The following is a 23,097-nucleotide window of genomic DNA, read 5'->3' as shown; positions in this document are numbered from 1 at the left end:
TTCTAGTCAATCCTGGCTTGTCTTAAACACATGACACCATTAAAAGTCACAGTACTCTTTGTCATGATAGACTGCTGCTAGCTAAACCCCACAGTGCTCTCTGTATTGTCTGCACTAGCTGTCATCCAAGTGACTGCCTCCTTGGTTTGCTACAGCATCAAACAGCAAGAGGCTCTAGAGGGGAAGCAAATCAGACTCATCAGATTTAGAATATTGAGAGCTGTTGAATTTCGACGGGGCAGCTTGGATAGGGAAATACATTTTTAAAAATACGGAATTTGGCAAGCATATACATTGGACTATTTTTTTTATAACTTTAATGTACTTGAAATGTGTATTTTCTGGGAAAATGGTGTCAGGTCAGTTGTAGAAAAAAAACTTCACTCCTGCTTTGTGCTAGTCATGATGTTAATCGAAAAAATTAACCTGTACTTAATATTTACTGCAGACCAAGCTATCCATGTACAACACGCCAGGACGCACCAAATTGAAACTCAAAATATGATTTGAAACCTTCATTATTTATGAATTTGACATTGTAAGTGCAACACGTTTCCAACCTCACTGCTCTGAAGACTCTCCATGACTTCACTATATTGGGATTGAAAACATATGCTTCTATCAAGCCGCAGTTGTTCTCCACACGACTAAAGCAAGCTGAAATCATTCTTTTTTATCTCAAGTAACTGAACTTGATGTTGAACTTGTCGTCTCATGAATTAGTTAGCACTGAATGTTTCTGTAATTGAGCCATAGATGTGCTTTCCAAATGAAGAGATTACTGTTACTATTGTTTGCAGGGCTTACATGTCTGACAACATCTGTACTTAAAGCTATGTTGGTGCTTTAGTAGGTCAGCTATCATTTTCAGTAGTCCTAGTTGTCATTCAAGGAACTTATCAGCGCAAGGTAAACATAGCAGCGTGTTGGCTTTGTGTTATTTTCTGTCTCCTTTTTATATCTTTCAATGGGGTTATATTTGGAAGCAATTTTGGTTTATTTGCAGAGATGACAGATATAGAATATTACAGTACTGGAGTAAGGGAGGAAAAAAGAAAAACAGCTGAAGTGCATCAACTGATCTGTGGAAATAAAGAATACACGAGTAAATGATCTCCGCTTAGAGCCGAAATATGCAGTGAAAGGTCATCCTTGGCATTACAAACGAGGTGGAGTTCATAAGGAGACCTTCAGAACAGCACACATCAAACTCTTGTTTGTATTTAAAGCCGAACAATTCAGCTGTTGAACAAAATACATTCAATACTTTTGTGCTACAGTTCATTCTGAAACTCAAAAGACTTTGTGGGAGCCAACAGGATGTTTGCTTGTCTTCAATAGGCTGTTGTCACTATTGATGTACTATTACCAATAACACAACACTGTGACACTGAGCCATTGTGGACAGTACCAGGACCCTGAAAGGGAAGCAGGAAGACAGATTTTAGAGACCATGAAATTTTCTGTGTGCACTTGTTCTTTTAGTGGTGGAAGAATACCCAGATCATGAGTAAACGCAACAATAATATGCTCCATTACAGGCAAAAGTCCAATTAAAACAACATATTAACAGCAAAATCTATTTGAAATATCAAAACTAAGAGCACTCATTCAGGAAAAAACTAAACCATGTCACTCATACATTATTTGTATTACACTGTTACCTTAACACTGATGCATGTGTAAAGAGCATTTTACTATTTTAGCTGATTGTATTTTCAACAGCTTCAAGAGCTATAAATATAAATTGGCTAAGCTGACCTTTTAATTATGTACTTAATGATTATCTAACCAGTTCTCCCTTGAAGTCTGAAGGGAGAACTGGTGAAGAGTCACACCATTATGAAGCTACAAAAGGTTATAAAATCGAGCATGACAACAACTGCCATGAAGTAAATGTATAACACATTACAACAGCCAAGGGACTAAAGATACAGAAAACAAAATCCACTTTACAAAGAGCAGTTTCTATCTTCGGTTACACATCTTTTGATCAGAGCTTGGAACTCTCCCGGGGAGACAAAATCATTAAGCTGTTGCCGTCTGAAGGTTATTCCAGGACCAGTGTGCAAAACAGGAGAAGGCCATTCTACGAATTTCAGAGCGTATCCTGAGCATCCTGTAAAGCAGCTATTTAGATGAGCAAGAATTCTAACAGCTGCTGGTATGTAACAGAAAAATTGTACGAGTAACAAGGGTGTTTACCCAGGGTTACTTTGTGAATAAAAATGTACCAATGCTGCTGCCTTTTTAGGCTTAATGAAGGTCAAGAAACCTGATCACAAAACACACGGTGATGTGGCATTTCAACAAATATTAAGTTAATACACTACTATTCAGAAGTTTGAGGTCACTTAGCAATGTCCTTATTTTTGAAAGCAAAGCAGTTGTTTTTAATGAAGATAACATTAAATGAATCAGAAATCCTGTCTGGACATTATTAATGTGGTAAATGACTATTCTAGCTGTAGATAGGTATGTAGATAATTAATGGAATATCTGCATAGGGGTGCAGAGGCCCATTTCCAGCAACCTGTGTTCTAATGCTACATTGTGCTAGCTAATCATGTTGAAAGGCTAATTGATGATTAAAAAAACCCTTGTGCAATTATGTTAGCACATGAATAAAATTGTGAGTTTTCATGGAAAAGATGAAATTGTCTGGGTGGCTGGGGACGGTAGTATATATATCAGCATAAACATTTTCTGGCAGAGGAGGTAATAAAGTAATAAATATGTGGTATTTTTTTTAAATCGCTCTAAATTTGCAAATGCCAACATGTGAGAAGTTTAGAGGAAAAATATCTCTTTGTTAAAACTGCCTACAACTTATCTGAAATGCAGAGGAACCTCAAGCAATTAAATCTAAGGCCAGTTTGATGTGTACTCACATAAAACAAGCTTACTGTTTGGAACATCTCATCAAAGATTACATTATTTTCTTTTTAGGTCTCGATGTAGTTGCTTAAAGGCCATAAGTTAAACTTTGAATAGATATTCCTATGCATATACGTCCCCATAGCAACTAGTGTGTGATCATGGAACAGGTCAAGCCTCCTCATAAATAATCAGTAAATGATTTGAAATGAATGTCCTTTTATCATTTCTCTGATGGTAAATGTGGGTCTTATCCAGTGACCAAATAGTCAACAGTGATTGATTGTGGAAGTCAGCTGAAGAACCACGAGCTAAGAGGATTTTGACAGGCACCATATATTAAGACTGGTGAGGCTTTCCTTTCCATGCTGTCATTATTACAGGTACAAACCTCACTCATACTGTTCTTGTATAATCAATCATTGTAATTCACATTTCTGCTGGAAGAACAGTTCCATCTTTCCAGCCAAACACATTCTCACATTAATCTGTGCCGCTGTATATGCCGCTTCTTTCTTTAATCTGACAGTGGAGAGACATCGATGCTATTCATAATTTAGGTCAGCTTTTGAACAGCAGGTCATGTGCCACAATTTAGCAGTGAATATGTCATGCGCTTGTCATGTATTACGTGCACTTTAAGGGCATTAACCACTTGTAAGGCCTTCAGGGACAAGTCATTAGTGATGAATATTAAACCTCCCACACAGTGTGTTACAGACACTGAAGTCCCCACTATACCTTTGATGAACGGCATCAACACATCATATTTGCTACGAGAATATAATAGGAAAGAAGAAAGTGAAGAGGACACACAGCACTTTATCTAACTCTGCACAGCTACAGCAGGGAATATCTAAGTAAGGACTATTGTTCTGCTCTCACAGTGCAAGTAATAAGGGCTATTATAGGGATTGTAGGCAGACCTGTAGGGGGAGAAAAATGAGAATTTAAGAATATTGAGAATCTCTTTGTTGCTACAAGTACCAAGCAATTCAGCTTGTATTACGCCCATCGTGTCATTAGATCCCACTTGAGTGTCTTTCCTGACGAGCGGAGATAATAAGGATGGAGATACACAAATAAGATGAAGGTACAAGCGAGTATCAGGCAGGTGTGATAATATGAGGATATGTATGATTCTATTTTGTTAATCAGATGCTCTAATTACCACCATCTGCTGTCTGAAGAGGAAAAGAGGGAATGAAGTGTTGTGTTCTGACTTTGCAATTAAAGACAAATATGCAGTGAAACAGGAGAGGCACATTTTGGTCTTTCTAATGTGACACGGGCAGAATAGCTGGTCTGGAGACTGACTTTTCTCAAGGGTTTTGTTCTATTATGAACACTTTACAGGCTTATATAAGGAAAATACCTTTAATGTTTTTGTTGCTTTATGAGGCACCGTTAGGATATTTTCTAGCGCCCTGTCATTTATTTTAGGAAACATCTTTTCCTGCTCTTTAGCTGTTTTTCCTCCAGCTGTTTTTGTTTTCCATAGTAAAAGCCCAGTGACTGACCTTTAGCCCAGGCACAAATGAGGGTCAAGGAGTTGCCATTAAAGCTAGTTGGAAATGCTACATTTGGAACGGATTAGCTTTGACCCTGTTGTTGAGCTGAGGGTTTCGGAGGCTGGAAGGCAGAGTCAGTGGTGCTATTGCTGCATTCTGATGGCTCGCTTCATTTGTAGTGCTTAATGCAGGTGTTGTCAAAACAGGTTAAAATGTGTGCTTTTTTCCTGTTGCCAGAATAGTTTCCACTGCATCAACCTCTGAATGCCAGGGTCCAGATTTTTGTGTGACAGTGCAGTGGAGGCAGAGAAAGTTTGGGTGAAGGTGTAATTAAAGCTGATTATGGTAAGGCAGAGTGGAGGGTAGAGCAGCACATTCGTCTTCCCCGCAAATGAGTGTAGAGGCTGGGAGAGCTGAATTAGCTGCCTTGCTGTCGCCTCTCCTCTGCTACGCCACTTTGTCACAAGGACGCTCCTCCTGGAAGATGAGGCGGGGTCAAGTGCATGTGCGTCCCCCGGCATTATTCTTACAGGCCGCCGGGGTCCCTGTTCCACCGGGCACTGGGAATTGAGGCACTTTAGCGAGCTCTGAGCTATACACCACTCAGCCTCTGCATCATTAAACCAGGCTAAAAATACACAGCCCACCCATGGTCCCCTGTTCACAGCCGACCAGTTCATTCACACTCTAAAACAATCCCTGACTGCTGTTCACGAGAGGTGTGACACCATTATATTTCACTCCCTTTTTAAATTTGATCAGTGTTATGAGCCTGTGGTAATATAGTAACAGTGGATCCAGTGTTATTAAATGCCCTTCTATTTCACCCACTAATTCATATATCATTATTGATACCACTATTGCTCTACAAATTCACACTGCTGTGTTTACACTGTTATTAATGCTCATCCCATGGGCATTAATGTAGCTACCTCAAAATCAATATGTGTTGGTTTGATGTCTGAGTGACATGTGCTACAAGGCATCACTGCTGACAGCAAAGCCCACATATTATGATACTAGAAACTACACATACAACTGCAATTATGTTTTTCTTTAATCATCAATTAATCTGCTAATGTCCTAATGATTTTTTGCTTGATTATTTGGTCTATAAACCTGATCAACTGACTATTGCAATTCTTGTCAATTTTCTTTGGATTGATTTGTTGCTAATCTAACAACAGTTCATAAATGCAAGTGAGTTGCTGAAATTAATAGACACATATACATATCAAATTGTATTTGCATAATAAACATATGCAACTGCCACTCTCCAGTACATCTGTGAATCTGAATGTGTGCTGCACTGCTTTTCATGAATAACACTAAACAATCTGACTAAAGTGACCAATTTCTAGAAAGCAAAGCGAGGCGAGAATAGATTTATTCCTGGCAAATGATGCATTGTATGGATTTTGAATTACTGCATACTTGCATAATCATATTCCATTCTCAAGGGCATTATGATATCAATACAATAAATCACACAGAAATAGCACATCGGCTAGAAAATCTTTACTTTGAGGTAACTTGTTGACTGTCTAGAAAAAGCAGCGTGCATTTCTTTGATACTTACTGTCGCACACAATGGATACTGCCCAGACGTTCTTACTGCCGTTGCCTCAGGTGCAAGTAACAGTCTGATTGCTACTGCTGGAATGAGCAACAACTCAATGCAGAGAGAAGCAGCTTTCCAAGGTAAATGTTTTCTTCAAATGGACACGCCGAAAATATGCTGTGCTTATTTAGTGTTTTATTATTCATTGCTGCTGTGCTCTAAGGTCAGACTCCTCTCTAAGTGTTTGTCGGATGGGGAGATGAGTTAGTTGGCCCTGGGTGTCCCTGAAGCAAAAGCTTAAAGTCACTTTCATGAGCCAAATGACAGTCTGACACCTGAGCAAGCGCACAGATTTTCAGTCTTAATAAATGATTTGGAAAGCTAAAGGAGGCAAGAACTGTTTAAATGAATGCCCAGTTTTTACACTTGTCAGGATAAAAACAATTTGGTGTAGCAGCCTATAGCTTGTTCAACAGCATTCTGGGTGTTACTAGCATAAGTTCAATTAAATATTTAAGCAATTATGCTAATGAATGCATTTCTAATCACAGCCTTTAAACAGCTTTTCTCATTGCACACAAAGTTCATAAAATAGGTTAAGCTGGGGTAAGATGCACTCTCAGAGTAAGAAGCTCTGCCATCATAATTCCCGTCAGGTCCACTAAATATAGTCAGCTTTCATAGCAACCTGTTCTTACAGCATAGTGGCTTTGTTAGTCTTTAAATAACTTGATTATTTACATTTTAACCTGGTTTTGAGGTATGCTGATGTCATATTTTAACAGTTTGAAAAAACCCAACCTATTTATATTAGGCTTCCGTACATCCATTATCTATACACCGCTTAATCCTCATCAGGGTCTCTGGAGTCTCTCCCAGGGGGGACACCCTGGACAGGTCACCAGTCTATCACAGGGCTAGACATTCATATTCACACCTACGGACATGAGCCTCAGCATGTTTTTGGCCTGTGGGAGGAAACTCTAGAAAACCCACGGTGCGCAGGGAGGACATGCAAATTCCACACCAACAGGTGATGCCTCAAGGGATGTGAACAGGGATCTTCTAGTTGTGAGGCAACAGTGCTAACCACCAAACCAGCCTTACATGAGTCATGTGGAGGGTTATCCATTAGTTTGAACAAAAGAATAGACTTTTTTTTTTTTTGGTAATTCGTCAAAGTGTAAGAGTTACACATTTGAGGAAGAGTTACAGACCCTTGAAGCATACAGGGCTGAGTCAAAGTTTCACACATTTTATCATTTTTTCCCAGCATTTTTGAAGTCTCATAGACTAAGTATAGCAGATATAGAAATAGAATTTTCAGGGATGAAAGACTCATTTGAGTGCTCTTAAAAACTGCACCCAACTCAATTTTAGATCCACTCCAGGTGACATAGGTAAAATTAAATTTTTGTTCAACACAAAGTTTTCTATAATCAAATTTGACTATCAGCGTCATGGGATATATCCTGGTTTTAAGAACAAAACTGCACCAGTTTAATGTCAATAACACAAAATCATAGATGCAAGCACTGGTACCTCGGATGTATCTATACTCTGATAACTCACTGGAGAAACCTTCAAAAACTGCATTTTGGGAATTTTTCAAAGGTCAAACCACCATGTGGGATAGGTGGTTGGTTAAAAATGAGTTACAGCAAATAAAAGGTCTCAATTTTACCCGCTTTTTCATCTGCTTGCCAGGATTAATTTGATGACAGCACAATTTTTGTAGAAAGACACACTTTAGCACTTGCAAAATGTAGAATTTCACATTCAATTTACCTAAGGAAGATAGTACGAAGACAACATTTTAAATATGCTGAAATTACTGTACATAAAAATCTGTTGATTTTTAGATGCCCAGATATCAGCTTTTGTCACAAATTTGGTGACTAAATTGAATTATGGAATTAATTAATTTATGCATATTCAAAATATATGTAGGGTTAGTAATCCTCATTAGAAATATGAGGCCCTGGAGTCTGTCCATGATCGCATTAGATACATAGCATTAGAACACAGGAGTGACGGTTGCTGGAAATGTTCCTCTGTACCCCTATTTAGATATTCCATTAAAAATCAGCTGTTTCCAGCTAGAATAGTTATTTACCACATTAACAATGTCTAGACTGTAGCCTTAATTCATTTAATGTTATCTCCATAGACAAAAAATGCTGTTCTTTCAAAAAATAAGAATATTTCTAAGTTAACTTAAATTTTTGAAAGGTAGCTTGTAAATAAATTAATAAATAAGTACACACGCACAACCAACAAAGAACAGCTGCTAAAAATCATTCAGAGGACAGGAACAGGTGTGCAAACTGCTGCTTTGACATTAGGTAAATTTAACCTACTAACATAGGCAAAGTTTTATGTTTAAGCAAATATGTTAAATGAATGCATTTTAATTATCAGTGCCTTTGAACAGCTTTTGTCACAGCTTATAGCTCAGATTCCTTCACACCTGTCCACTTGCTTTTATTTAAAAATATTTTTGCTATTATGCATATATGTGACTTACCAAAACGGCTGATGAAATCCGAGGACCTGCGCAGGTGTGTAAACTGCAAACTAATATTTAAGCAGTAATTCTATTGAATGAATTTTAAATAACAGCATTTGAACAGATAGATTTGTCATAGCAAACAGCTGAAGTTCGAAAAGTAATGACTGAGTATTTATTTAATTCAGTTGGCTTTATCATTGCCTACTCTAACTTTCAACTTGGACACTTGTATTCACAATTATATTTTGCTATGTATGTATGACAGACCAAAAAGGGCAGTTAAAATTCATGCTGGAGGTAAGAGGAGCTGTGTAAAGTGTGTCTGTCAGTTGTGAGGGCTCGGTTGTGTTCCAGGTTACCGCACGTCTTCTCTGTAACTCGTAGAGCCGGCGTCCAGAGACAGCACTATTTGCACCGAGGAGGAAGCGTGCAGCCTGTAAAGCGGCACTGCGGCATCGCCGTATCACTGCGCCCCGGTCTCCTTCTCCGGGATCCTGAAGCTCGGGTCTGGGGAGAGGAGGAGGAGATACCCTGTGGTTTTCCTTTGCGGGATTTATTTTGTCAGCTCCAAACCTTCTTGCGCTTTATGTTTTTTTTAAGTGACCGAAGGCCTTCAACTTGTCCGGACGGTCCCTCCCCACTCGCAAGGGTTTGCATTTCTTGGTTTTGCATGACGTGTCTTGGAGCTTAAAAAAAAAAGAAGGAGAGAGAGAGCGAGAGAGAGAGAGGCTTGCTTTTGTTGTGCGTCTTATAGTGGAAAATGAAGCTTGGAGAGCCGGAGCAGGAGGCAGTGCCAGTCCGCTGCTGCTGCTGTTGTGGGCTGGACTGGATTACAGAGCCTGAGATCTCTACTGACAGCACAGGCAGACAAAAAGGGACTGTGAGCGAAGACAAGGGAAAGAGTCTTTACTGAGCTAGAAAAGCCAGGGCGAGTGCTGGAACACTTCTAATAAGCGATATTTTGGGAGCTATCTGTGCAGTGTGTGTGTGTCATTAGATGAGTGTTGGCACGAGGCTTCAGGTTAAAGACATAGGTACTAACGACAGGTTTATGATAGCAAAAGGTGGATTTTGGTTCTCTTGGCTTGTTAGAAGGCACAACATCTGCATGGAAGGGATATGTTTGAATGGTTGCTGCATACTTATATGTTGCCTTTTTAGATGTGCCTTTGTTATACATCCGTTTCATCATAAGCCTTTTCTTTCAAATTCTGCATGTTTAAAAGATTTGTCACTTTGCAGGGTGTAGCAGAGCATTTGGGGGAGTACATGTATGCTGCAGAATCCAGATGAGCTAAATTGCATTATAGCCAGTGTCCAAGGAGACAATGTAAAGTTGAAGATGGTGGTTGACTGTGACAGATTGGTTTTGGTTTGTGTGGTGATGCAGAAAAGGTGTGAGTCCTCTGTGTGTGAAATCTCCACCAGCGTTTGGAGGGATGATTATTGAGAGAAGGGCTTTATGAAAGGCTGCAGTTTGTTGATTCAGTTTTCTTCCACATAGAATACCATTTGTGTGATGTAATGGATAGGAATTGTTATTCTGGACACATTGAGAAGCCATATGTGTTTTGGGCTACAATGCCAGAGTGACTTTCAGTGGCTTTAGGCCTAGACTCTAGGCCATTCCTTGAGAATGATCCAGAATACGACTGCAAGCTGTTGAATGTTGCATCCTAATACCATAAAGCAACCAGATGCCTTCAGTGTCAGACAGTGAAGGTATGCCCTGCTAAGCTGTGTAGTTACGTGCAGGATGGCATTATTAAAGGGGTCATGACATTTATCTTGATTTCTAAGCGGTGTGTGTAAAACGTCAAGGACATTTCCACATTCAATTACTTTTCTCGTTTTTCTGTGTGGAATGTGAGTGAGATGTGATCTTTTGAAAGACGTGACTTTCAAACTGAGATAGATTGTCATGAAGAATGAGTTAATTTAAGTGATTTTGATGGATGTCTACAAGTCAGATTTGTTTTGTTCGAGAAGAGCTTTCAGATCACTCCTCATATAGTTGATAGATGGCCTGCCATAGAAGGCTTTGAACTTTTTTAGCTTGAAACCACCATTATGCTTCAATGAAAGTGAATTTTTGATGTCAATATGTGAATATGCACTGATATGTACTTTTTAAGAATGTAGACTAATGCAATAAGCAGACAAATAAGAACAAGAAAACTGGCTGGGTAGATTGTACTGACAGCTACAGTAGTTATGTATTTAAGGCTGTCAGTTGAGTTTTTGAAGTAGTGCTGTATGCTACGAATACATTGTCACACATATTTGCTTTTCTACCCAGTGACACATTTTATGTATGTCGTTTTACAAGTGAGTGATTCCAAGAATAACAGCAATGAAAAAGCTTTAAGTGTCACAGCAAACAATTTTGGATACATAATTCATTCAAGGAACTTAAACCTTAAAAACACAGTTTAGGTTGCAAGCTTGGCAAAACCTTTGCTGACGTTATTAAAGGACCACTTACAACACATAGTCATCTCATAACAGTGTTTAATGACCTGGCAGTGCAAGAAAGCAGACTACACTCTGTAGATGTGATCCTAGCCATCCTAAAAATTTTCCTCTTGCATTATGTTCAGTGACAAGAACCTTCTGTATAGCATGCGGAACCTTTTGGAAAATGGTTCATTGACTAAATGCACTGTTGAACTTGCTGAGTGAACATGTTGCAAATGCATGCTCTCTCTCTCCTCTCTCTCTGCCTCTCTCTCTGTCTGTCTTTACTTTGCAGGAGGGTGAGTTTGCTGACCTTGGGTAAGAGGAGTCAGTTCTTGGAGAAGAAAGATGTGGCGTCACCTGCTCTATTCGCCATGGCGGGACATGTTCACTGAGCAGACATTTGCTTTAACTTGAAAAGCTCTTCCTCTGGTGGAATTGACAGCTTGGTGATAACGTGTTTAATAGATCATCTTACACCTCTGTCGTAGGATTTGATGGACTGCCTTTGGGGATCTTTGTGTGTGGAACCTAGCTCGGTTCAGTGACTCTGTGCAGTTTTTTGTTTCCCAGAAAAGGCTTTATCTGTTGGATATTACTTGATTACTTTGGATCTAACACATTGATAAGATTCTCTTGGATACTACGGAGATTCTCCTGGAGGAGGTTTTCACACAAGTGGAGATTGAGCAGTGCCAGTGTTTGGCTCTTAAAGTTTGATTCCCTGTAAGAGGAGGGTTTATCTGGATGTTTCCTATGAAGGACATGGATGGCCCTCGATCTAGTGGCCTGCGGAAGAAGAGGAAGTCAAGGTCAGAGAGGGATCGGGAGAGGAGATCAAATGGGATAAGGAACAACCACGTTAAGGGTTCCATATTTCGCTTCTCCTCCGACTCAGAGCGTGAGGGTGACAGGGAACCCTCCTCATCCCGCCCTCGACCCCCACGACGAAAGCGAAAGGAGTCTACTTCTGCTGAAGAGGACATCATCGATGGCTTCTCCATCACAGGCTTTGTGACCCTGGAGGCTCTGGAGGTAAGTGCTTAAGGAAGCCCCTTTACCTGTCTGCACTCCCCTGTGTCTGATTGTTGCTGCATTAAAACAGACTTGAAATTCTTTGTTGGAGGATGTTCTTCTCTGACTGAGCTGACCATGCGCTTTGGCTCCTGACTGCATATTTGGCTGTGGTGTGAGCTGGTGCTCCACAGATGTAGCTTTAAATGCAGCACTGTAGCCAGAGATTACTATCTGTGTCACCAAGAGGCTGTTGTTGTTGTTGCGTGTACTGCTCTGGATTTGTTTTTACAGGAGTTTTCCAGCAAAGCCTTACACCAGATGAAGGATGTTCAGCTATGGTTGTAGTAGATGTTGGGCCTTTGTACGCTTTGGAGTGAGAAAGCAATTTGATCCATGTTAGAACAGTTTATTCACAGTGGGAGTAATTTATTGTGTGCTGGCTATCCATTTTCCTTGGAATGCAAACCGAGCGCAGGCTGCCTTCCAATGATATAGCCTAGTTCTGAATTATGACTTACAGGAGCAAGCATTTTATATGTACAGCACAAGTGCTACATTTTTCTGTAATGGTAACTTACACATGTGTGACAAATGAAAGAAAAAGTGTTTCAGGAAGATGTGTGACCACTGTAGAACTGCAGAACAGCTTAAGTGCTGTTTGGTGTAGATTTTCTATTTTTCTGGAAACATTCTCCCCTATTATTTGGGGTCATGAATGTGGTGGTGAAGTGGAGAGAACTGCCCAACACAATACTCCAAAATTTCTCAGAGTTGTTTTTTTGGTGAGTGCAAAAGCAAATCCGCAAAATTTTCATACTCATCAGACCATTGAGTTACACCTGGCTTCTATCTGGAAGCATTCATTGTAGCCCTTCTCAGACATGTGATATGTAGCACTACTGACTTTCACAATCTGTTAAAGGAACAGCCTTCTGCCATTCAGACACAGGTCACATTATTGTTCCTAGAGGAACAATAAAAAAAAGCAGAGCTGCTTTTTTTATGCATACCCACCATGTTGCACAGGCACTGTTTTCCACACATGTGAGATAAAGGAGAGTACATCAAATGTATAATACGTAATAATCCACTAATGAAACAAACTAACAGCAGCTCTTGGATGGCTGCTATGTAATGAATGACTTTACTGCAACTGACAAACTGTGACAGTGAGACATGTTACAGCTCACCTGTCTGATGTGAAAAACAGATCAGATCAGTATCCTGATCCATTCTATCTCCATTTGTGGGATAGTTTAGTAATTATAAATAATTAATGAAGTTGCTGTGTTAATCTAAGTGGAAATCTTATGCTTTGGAGGCGCTCATATGGATCATGCTGCTGTCTCAAACTGAAGGTTTTTAATAAACTCAGGAAGCATGCCTACGAACAGCTGCAAGCAACAAACTAAAAAACTGAACTTCAGTTTTTGTTAAAGCTCAATCAAAACCGGGATTATATTCATTACTGTCTTCACTGTAAAGTTTTGTTTTTCTTGACTTTACAGTTTGTGAAAATGGTGTTTTGTGATTTTGAAGACCAGCTAGTGTCTTTCGCGCTCTTGGCTTTTGGTCCAAAGTTGGTACTGAAATGTGGAAAAAACCCTCCACAAACCTCTTCACACACATGGACGTATGTCAATTGTGTAGGACATGACACACAGTGCTACCCGGTCAAAGCTAGTAAGACTCCTGTCTTTAGCACAGTTGGTTATTCAGACATGAAGCCAACATGTTCAATTGCAATCAGATTAGCAGGAAGGTGTGTATGTGTTTAAAGGACGCTCATGGCTGTTGTCTGTATAAGTCAATTTTAGCTATTGTCAATCAATTTTATTTGAAAGATGTTTTTTAGGTTAATTAAAGAAGATACAGTGCTGCAGTTACGGTTAATTTCAAAGGAAGCATCACATGTTCACAACTTTTCATTTTTCATCACAAGTTGCAGTTTTCATAGTGTTCCCTGGTCTCGTTTCAGCGGTATGTGAAAATAGTTTGTCTTTACAAGGTCAGACTTGGGGGCTGTTCTGGTGTAACACAGGCTGTCTTGCACTTTCTAATATATTCAGTGTGATACCGATCTCTTGTTCGCTAGTGTGACCCATATCAAGGGTACGTACAGTAACGCTTGTCCACACTCTATGCCTTTGTTAGTCAGACACATTTTTCACAGCTCAAGAGTGTCTTACTGTCATGTTTTTCCCTTCTCTTTATTCAGAATTACTCTATTGAACAATCGTGGGCTCTTGTGCCTGTGCAGCCTTTCTCTTCCTCCTCGTTCTGCTTGACCTTCTTTCAGTTGTTCTTTCCATTGATGTTTTGTGCGTCAGTGTGCTACAGCTTTGCTATTCACAGTTTGAATGTCTATCTAGATGACAACGCACTGTGTACAATACATAAGAAAAAAGAAGACCTTGAATATCAATCAAGTGTAATTTTATCGTCTAACTCTATTGTTTGCTTTCCCACAATGTTTTTATTATTTCACTTTGTTAGCCATAACCTAACCAATGTAAATCAGATCGCGAGCCACATACAGGCACTGGTATGTCGCTTTTTGCTCAGATAGGTTTCTTTTGACATGCTTGTGTCGTTCCCAGTGATTGAATAAGTAGATTAAAAAAGTGTTGCTGAGAGATTTTGGTCCAAAATTGAGGACCGATGCCAGAAAATGCACCCAGTTCTACCAAGTAACCACCACTGATTGAATTTAACGTGAAGTAGCAGCTGTACTGTAGCTGTGGAAAGAAACTGATTTATGACTTCATGTACATTAGTAGAAAAATATTTTTGACGTTTTATTATCGTACACACATTTGTTTCAGCCCTTCTTTGCACTGAAGGGAAAACAAATAAATCTGAATATATTTCAGTATCAGATTAATTTAGTATTAAATCATAGTGATTTAGAAAGCACTTCTTACAAAACAATCTTGTCACATAGTGGTTTATTGAGTAATAAAAATGCATTGAGTTCAAGTAAGAGCAAGAGAAAAACAAATTATACTTGCTGTGTGTGAGTGTGTGTGTGTGTGTGTGTGTGTGTGTGAGTTGGCACACACACAAGCGTGTTTTTGTGAGAATGTGACAGAGCGTATTATCGCAGTATCATTTCACAGGAAAAAGAGATGGCACTACTGAAGTACAACACTTGATGCAGAGCTTTAAATATGATACTTTTATGCTGTGTGACCCAAATGAAATGACAGAAGCTATGGAGTGAGTTAGTTTTTTATACACAATCCCTGACAGAAGGATCTGGACTATGTCCGCAAAGCTCCTTCCACCGTGATGCTGACCAGCTGCAGTACAGAATCCAGTGTGCTGTCCTAAGTTTGCTTCAGACTCTCTGGCTTTATGCGGTTCCAGAATCAAAACTGAGGACGCACTGATTCAACTTGGTATTGAGCATCAGTCAGTATCAGTGTTATATGAATAATTTCTATTCCTCACCGTGAGGAAGAAAGTGGGAATCATTATGTGAAATTCAACACCAGGCTTACCTTAAACCCTGCTTTCTAAATGCTATAAAACAAAATGTAGTCAAAAAAGGCCCATATATATAAATTTGCAGAATTGTTATTTATTGTCAGAATGATAATCATGCTCCAGCAGTTAGATATAGAATGAACCGGAAAAAGTGTAAACCTGAATTGTATAATATTGGTCAGGAATTTACATTTCAGTTCATACTGCAGCCTGAGGAGTACAGTTCATGTCCAACCAGTGTATTGTTAAACTATAAATTTCCAATGGACATGTGCCAGATAATTAGATATCTATTGTGAAGCTCATCAAAGTTACATAGTTTAATACCTCTGATAGGTTTTCGTTCCTGTAGAGTTCAGATAGAGCAGTTTCACAACATTTCCCACTGTCCCTATGAAGCTTCTTGTGTCTTTGCAATGCACCTGACAAAGTCAAGTTCTTGAGTTTATGCTACTGACTATGCTTGATTTAGTTGGTTGTGTTATGTTTTCATGTGCTACAGCCACCATTTGAAACAGTGGCTTTATTTAATTTGTAAACAGTTGTAGAACTTTTCAGTGTAGCAAACATGAAGAGAGTTAACTCCCTCCATTCTGTTTGCTCTCATTCAAACAAAATGTACAGTTTTACCAGTTCACTGGTAATGTTAGATGTAGTACGTGCACAGACATAAACCTAAACTGAATTAACTGATGAACATTATCAAATACCCAGTTCAGCTTATTTGAGCCACTGTTGGATCAATATCAATATCGCATTGGTGCATGCTTAAGCAAAACTGTGGCGTGTGCTTCATTAATCTGCCAGTTATATCAGCATATGAATCATTTGATCCCTATAGTGTTTTTTAAGAAAAAATAAAAATGTGCCTCTAAAGTCTAATGAGTCCAAGATTACATCTTGAATAATCTTGTTTTTTCATGACATTAAAGAGAGGAACTCAGAATCGGAGAATCTATCATCAAAACAGCTTCCAAGGAATTGATTGACTCATCATTTTAGCTGTGAAGAGAGCACTTTAGATTCTCTTGACCTGAGGGTCAGTGGTACAAATGTCTGGATAAGTCTTGAAAATATAGGCTTGGAATAAAGATGAGATCCTACCCTAGTTTTTACTTCTGAAGTGCCACTTGACCCCTTCCCACTCCTTCATTATAGCTGTGCGCAGACCAGTGATAGAGGACATGTTTTACTTGCTGGCTGAGTTTAAATTGTGACTCAGAGTGAATCAGGGAGTTTCTAAAAGATAAAAATCAGTCAGATTTGCCAGATTAAATGAAGGTTAACGTGTCCTAAAAGATATCTTTGCAAGACTAGCTTGTTGTTTATCCCTCTCAATGACTCAGAAATGACATTTATCAAGGAAAAATTTAAACTGATAAGTGCTGTTTCAGGTTTTTCAGTCACACAGTAATTCTTTTCTTCAATTACAGATCAGACTACTTGACTGACTTTTTTGCTATAACTAATTTTCTATCGGTCTGTTTCTTTTGCTGCACTGTTTGATCTTTATTTGTGCAGTTTTGAGCTGAGTTTTCTTCTTTCTTTGGACCACACAGTGTTCAGAGGCTCTATAATGTATAAATGGAACTGTGCACAAGCATATCACAGCACTAGTGGCTCTTTTCTGTCTGGGTAAAGTTAAATTCTGATGAGGTCAGACCTCTGGAGCTATATGCTAGTGCTCTCCATCTGTCACCACGGTGCTGGAGCCACACTGCTCCCAGGCCTGCTTTCCATGTGCACGCTGATATCTTAGCTTTGCATTTTTCTTTTGCAGTCTCAGGCTGAAGCCTCTATGATGAGGCTCTTGAGACACTGAAGTTGTTTTTGGTAGATGTTGTACAACATATTGTTGTCTTGATTACAGGGTTGTTTTTCCGTGTTGCTCTTTTATTGTTTTGCTACTGCTAAGAACTAGTAAAGATGAAGCTGGTGTTGGAATAAACCTAATCATTAACTGGAGGTAGCTGGAAAAGCATAGTATTGTTGATTTGCATGTTTGCTGTTCATCTGATCAGTGTAAGCTCAAAGTGTTCACCGATAGCCAAGCCTTAATGTAGCAATAAGCTCGTTTGAGATGAACCGTCCTTTGAGAGCCAACTACAGCAGCAAGGGCAAAATCAGCTGTTAAGGCAATGTTTTTCCAGCAGCTTTCAGTTTGTACAGGAATCGATCCAATAATATATTATTAGACACCTCTTGCACTTTCTGTGCTGTCAAAACTAGGCTATATAAATAAATAAACAGAAAAAAATACTAAATAATATTGTAGAAAGAAATGTAGGATAACTGCTGATCTCTCAGATATTCACAGTGTCGAATCTGAAATTTTTTTTACAGATGTTTTAGAAACCCTCACATCCCTCACTAGACATTTTGATGTCAGTCCAATGTCAATATACAATAGACTAGACTTGTAATGCATTGTATGCAGTGTAGGAATGTTTTCAGGATTTGTGATCAATGAATCACCTTCAGCCACACAATATGCATTCTGCTAACAGAATAAACCTCCAAATCAAACAGATAAGCTTCAGAGGTCTTGAACTGAACAACAATTAAAACTTTCTATCAGATATCTAAACCAATCAGTGCCAGGCTTTTCCCCAGCTCGTCCTGAACCTGTGTGGTCACTGGCGAGTAGCTGGCTCCAAAAAGTGCACCCACCTTGATCTCATGATGTTATCATTCCATATGTCATTGTGACATCAGAGAAAGTCGGGATCAAGACGGACAGAAATCTATCCTTCATGTATGGTGCACTGATTGCCTGCGATGAATTCTGCACAGGTCCGTCTCTTCTTGTACAAGTGGAATTAATTGCTTTCCACTCATACACGATGAAAAATGTGATTCTAAAATACTGAGTGTGCAGGTTCATGATTGTGGACATTCAAAAAAGCCTTTTTGTAATATCCATCATCTTGGTTATTTCCAGGGTTGTGTTTAAGAAAAGCTTTCTACTCTTATATCCTTTTAACTGTTAATGTTCATGTTGCACTCATGCTAAAGTGAAATTGAGTTGAAAATGTGAACACAAAGCAAAGTTACAGATTTTCTGTTTAGCTGTTTCTTTTTGAGCATGAGGCTGTTTGAGTTGAGTTATAGCCTGAAGGCATTTAGAGATTTCTTTGAGAGGAGAGACACTATGCAGCCTTTAGATTTTCTGTGTGTAATCACAGTGCAGGGATAGGAGGTTTTACTGCATTCTGATTCTAATGGATGTTCAGATATTGAGAGTTTATTAGTATGGTAATTTGATAGTGCTACAGCACCCGATATAACACTGACCATTTGCTAACTGTTGTTTCCTACAGTGTGTTTATTGTCTCATAAAGCACAGTGTGATCATTTCCCCAAACATAAACTCTTTCACTTTAAACTGACCAAGAAATTGAAAAGGCACACTGAAGAGTGTTCTTCACTGCACTGAGATCAAAGTACACAGCAGCAGCTGTCCTTTGGAAGAAAATGGTTTGGAGACAGAATTTTTTGCTTTATTGAGAGAGGCCTGAGCAGCAACCTATTACAGCACTTGAAGAAATTACTAAATTATTGAACGCCTGCTCCTCTAAAACCTTTGCTGTGTTTCACCCATTTCTCTTGAAAGGGGTCTGAGACCTCAGCATGCCCCTACTGGCCAGAATTGATTTTAAAAATGTTACCTTAGTTAACCCTCTGCTCCATTATTTCCCCATAATTAGCAGTCTGAGCTGTCTATATATTTGTATCACACACACATACACAGATAAATCCTCATTAACCTCTATTATACACACTCAATCAGGCTTCTGTCCAGTCACCCCCTTTGCTTTCTACTGCTGCTCAACATTACACCTAAAGGCTGTGCTGCCTCCTGTTTTTAAACTCCTATAACAACACCTCATGTTCTTTCTCAGGAGGTTAACAGCAGTCTATTACATGATTGACTGCCCATGATAATAAAATGAACAGCATAAAAGGGAGTGCGGTGTGAATTAGTACATTTGCAGTGTCTGTTCTCTGATTTTGCATTCTGAAGTCTGGAAAGACTTTTTAATTCACAACACCCCACAGAGCTTGTGCCAGTTTTGTTGTTCCTCCAAATACTTTGCCTCTCTAACTTAATTTGTTACACACCATAAAAACAGAAGACAACCTATTCACCTAACGCACACACAGTAGCTGCATAACACCACATAGCAGCAAAGCCGGCAGAGGAGCATCGTACTGGGATGGATGTGCAGCGCTGACACAAGCAGTTTGAGATGCACAGTGTAGAATGGCTCCTTCTAGTACTTTGTAGAATTTTAAAACAAGTCAAAGAACTTGTCAGCATTTGCCACTTGATTTATCGGATCTTATTTACTGATTTTTAAATTTTATTTCTTCATTAGAAACTTTTAGGTTAGTTTGAGAACTGATCCTGATCATAATTTTTTATCTTCATAAAGTGATTGGAGTTTTGTTCAGGTAGTGTGGATCCCCAAGATATACCCTAAACTACACTGGTGGGTTGGAAAGAAGTGCTTTCATAAATAAATTTATTTGAGCCAGAAACTGTAAAAAATAAAGCCAATCATCAGATTTTCAGTGTACTGCCCATCCTTGAACTACCCATCAGTAACAACTTGTTTTGTTAAAATGTTTTAAAATTGTGATATTTCATCAAAAATCACTTTATTCTATGTGTCTCATATACAGTGCCCCAAATACATTGTTTGCACTAAACAGATTCTTTAAAAGAAACAGAAAAGTATGCACTTGCCCTAACTGAGAAGGCATCAGTAGCTCAGCTGATTTTGTGCTTCAGGAATTCAGGACGTTTTTGGCTGAACTGTAGGTTGTGTTTACTCAGAGCAGATAGGAGGCAAGTATCAAAATAATCTTTTTTCACCATTTTTTAACAGTGTTGGGTACTTGGGAAAAAAATGTTGTGCGTGTTGAGTTCAGTTTTTTTTTTTTTAATAATTTAATGCATTTTAACTGTGTTATGCTGCACAAAAGATACTTTTAATTCCTCATTTTCTTTTAGCCACAGATGTGCTTTTTATACAGAGGTGCAGAACCTCAGACATTACATACATGAAATACTGTGCCCATTGCATAGCTTCTCCAACAAAGACCAGCCTATTTAGGACTGTAAATGTTCTTGCTCAGCGTTTTGGTCAAAAATCTTATCAAGATTATTTTATCTGTCGGTTTACAAAAAAATACTGGCCAATGTCCAGTTCATGGATTATTGGAAAAAAAAAAAAACACATCAGTACTGATGATGCAGCTTTTAACAAACTGTTGGAGCTAAAAGAAGTGGAAGCAGTACATCTGGCAGTGTTTTGTGAAACAGTCACAGATATTTTGTGTTCCTTTGTTTGTCAGTGCTTTGATTTATTAGTTTGATTTGAGTAAGGGATATACAACTGCTGAAATGCCCCCTCATATACAGTTACCTGAAATTTTCTCTCCTTTTGCAGCCCAGCTAAGGGAAAAAATGAGTAAAAATATGTACTAAACCAGGTTTGTGCTGGCGTAATACATATTGCATCAGGTTGCACACTTGCACTGGATTTGTCATGTCAGGGCTAACTGGACCAAACAGCAGACTAGTAGCTGCTGACCACCAGAGAGCGAAGAGATAGTCAATCGATTAGAAAGAGCTTTAATGCCTTTCACTGCAGGCTTCACATCACTCTGACAAAAAGTCCATAAGAGGGATATGTATAAACCATGTGTCTGCTGGAGGAGAAATGCTTTCATAAGAGCTGTGGAAATCCTCCGCCTGCCCTTTTGCTGCTGCTTACATTTTTATTTCCGTTCCACTGATGTACCACCAGGACCTTGTTGGTTCCAATTAAGTGCCAATTTCTATTTGATGTCTGCTGCGCCCATCAGTTATTTAATTTTAGGCACCAGCTTCACATCCATCTGTCACACCCACACTGGCCTTGGAGATGTGACACATTCAAGCCGAGGCACGGTGGAGCAGCACAGTTCACGGATTACGTTGAGTCATCTGTGCGTGGGCGGAGGGTGGAGGTGGTATGGAGTGAGGAGTTCCACAAAATGATAATCGGTTCATTGATAAGTTGTCAGACCTTCAAATAACTAATAATGGTGAGCTAATTAATGGCTCTTGACATTTCAAATAGAGCAGGAGTTAAAAGACAGGTCTGCAGCTTTAACCGAAAGAATCAAATACTGTAATTATATCAACAATGGATATTCCTCTCATATGGCCAGATGAAGATGATGAATTGAAGTTTAACAGTCTGGCATTGTCTCTTCTTGTATGCTGTTTGTGGGATGATGCTGTCGGCTTGCCAGCTTTTTAAAAAAACAATTGATTTTCTCTGGCGCAGCCCCCAGAAGTCTGCCTGGAGGAGGACTTGGAAGTGCAGGCGCAGAAGAACGCATTGATTGGTACTTCATTGTACGAAAGAGGCTAATGTGAAATCAAATGTATTGACAGCTTATTTCAGAAAGAATGTAAAAAATTACATTTCAAACAATTAGGACATCTAAGTATCGCGTCAGGTTTTCTTAAAGCTTTGTTTCTGAGAGAATACAGGTTGATGAACAAGGATGCTTTCAGAGTTTTTTTTTTTTTGTGACAGCTCTCCTTGTGCCAAGCTACCATGACAGATATTCCTGTCTAGTGAATAATACCACTTTACCGCCCTTTTAATTAATTTTCCACCTTCCACACATGTATTTATTCCAGTCTCCTGGCAGTAATAGCAGATATTCATTTAGTGGCATTTTGGAACCAGAGTGATGTATGGTATGCATTAATATGCTGTGACAGCCCAGTGACTGACACTTTAATGAAATAAGCTGTCATCTCTGGGTGTTAAAAACCTCCAGATTAGATAATCACTCTGTTATTTAGGATTGCTTGACAGATTCCAACAACGCGGACATGTGTACACTAATGTTGAGGCACTCGTCAAATTCCTCTGTGGATGCGCAGTCGTTTTAAAGGTTGAGGATGTCTTTCATTGGGACGTCACCTGTGCCAGGACCCCGTGTAAAGCCCCACTGATCTGTGACTGGTGTGCATTCAGAATCGTGGCTGTCTAATGGACCTCTCCAACCGCAGCTAGTGTGCTGTGGTACTGCGGGTGGCTGATGGGGCCATTTCTGCCACAGATGCAGATTGATTTGCTAAACTTACATGCTTGCATTGCAGGGCCGTGTCACATATTTTACTACTGTTATCCTTCCCTGCAGAATTGTTATTTTCCTGCCTCATTTGGTGCTTTGACGGTCTTTCCATTTCTCCTTAACGTGTGTCCTGGGTGATTGGACTGTAACTGGCAACAGGCTTGTAACGGGCCATAAAATCCAGGTGTAAATCCACCCAAGACGTATTTAAGATCTGATCAGCCAAAGCGGGACACTTTTATGGATGCATTTGGGCACGTACAGCAACAGGGTAAGCAGAAATGAACCCTTGCATTATCTGGGAGAGAGTGAAGGAAAAGAAAGAAAACAGGCAGTCTGATGTAGAGAAACATTGTTTTTCTTGCTCAAATGTAACTGATCGACACTGTATTGACACGCAGCTTGTGTGTGGAATGCCAAGTGCAAGGGGGTAAGCAGTTCGTAAGCACATGAGTCACGTGCCCAATACTGACACACTCATCTCACTCGTGTAGGAAGAATCTGACAGTGGTGCATTCGTATGAACT

General features: G+C 39.3%; 1 protein-coding gene across 10 annotated transcripts in view; it reads left to right on the top strand.

The window, feature by feature from the left end:
* The first annotated feature begins 8,928 nt into the window (after window positions 1–8,928).
* auts2a (activator of transcription and developmental regulator AUTS2 a) overlaps window positions 8,929–23,097 on the top strand; it is a 380,336-nt gene continuing 366,167 nt past the window's right edge. For 9 of the 10 annotated variants that reach the window (XM_051937874.1, XM_051937872.1, XM_051937870.1 and 6 more), the window contains exons 1-2: window positions 8,929–9,110; window positions 11,214–11,953. In XM_051937874.1, the coding sequence (XP_051793834.1) occupies window positions 11,666–11,953 (288 nt within the window). In that variant the 5' untranslated portion in view covers window positions 8,929–9,110; window positions 11,214–11,665. Of the gene's footprint in view, window positions 9,111–9,199; window positions 10,184–11,213; window positions 11,954–23,097 lie in introns of those variants that run through there. The other variant, XM_051937868.1, reaches the window with a different exon arrangement.

This window comes from Acanthochromis polyacanthus, chromosome 17 (genome assembly GCF_021347895.1).
Source record: "Acanthochromis polyacanthus isolate Apoly-LR-REF ecotype Palm Island chromosome 17, KAUST_Apoly_ChrSc, whole genome shotgun sequence".
Lineage (NCBI taxonomy): Eukaryota > Metazoa > Chordata > Actinopteri > Pomacentridae > Acanthochromis > Acanthochromis polyacanthus.
This window is presented reverse-complemented; position numbering and strand designations above follow the sequence as displayed.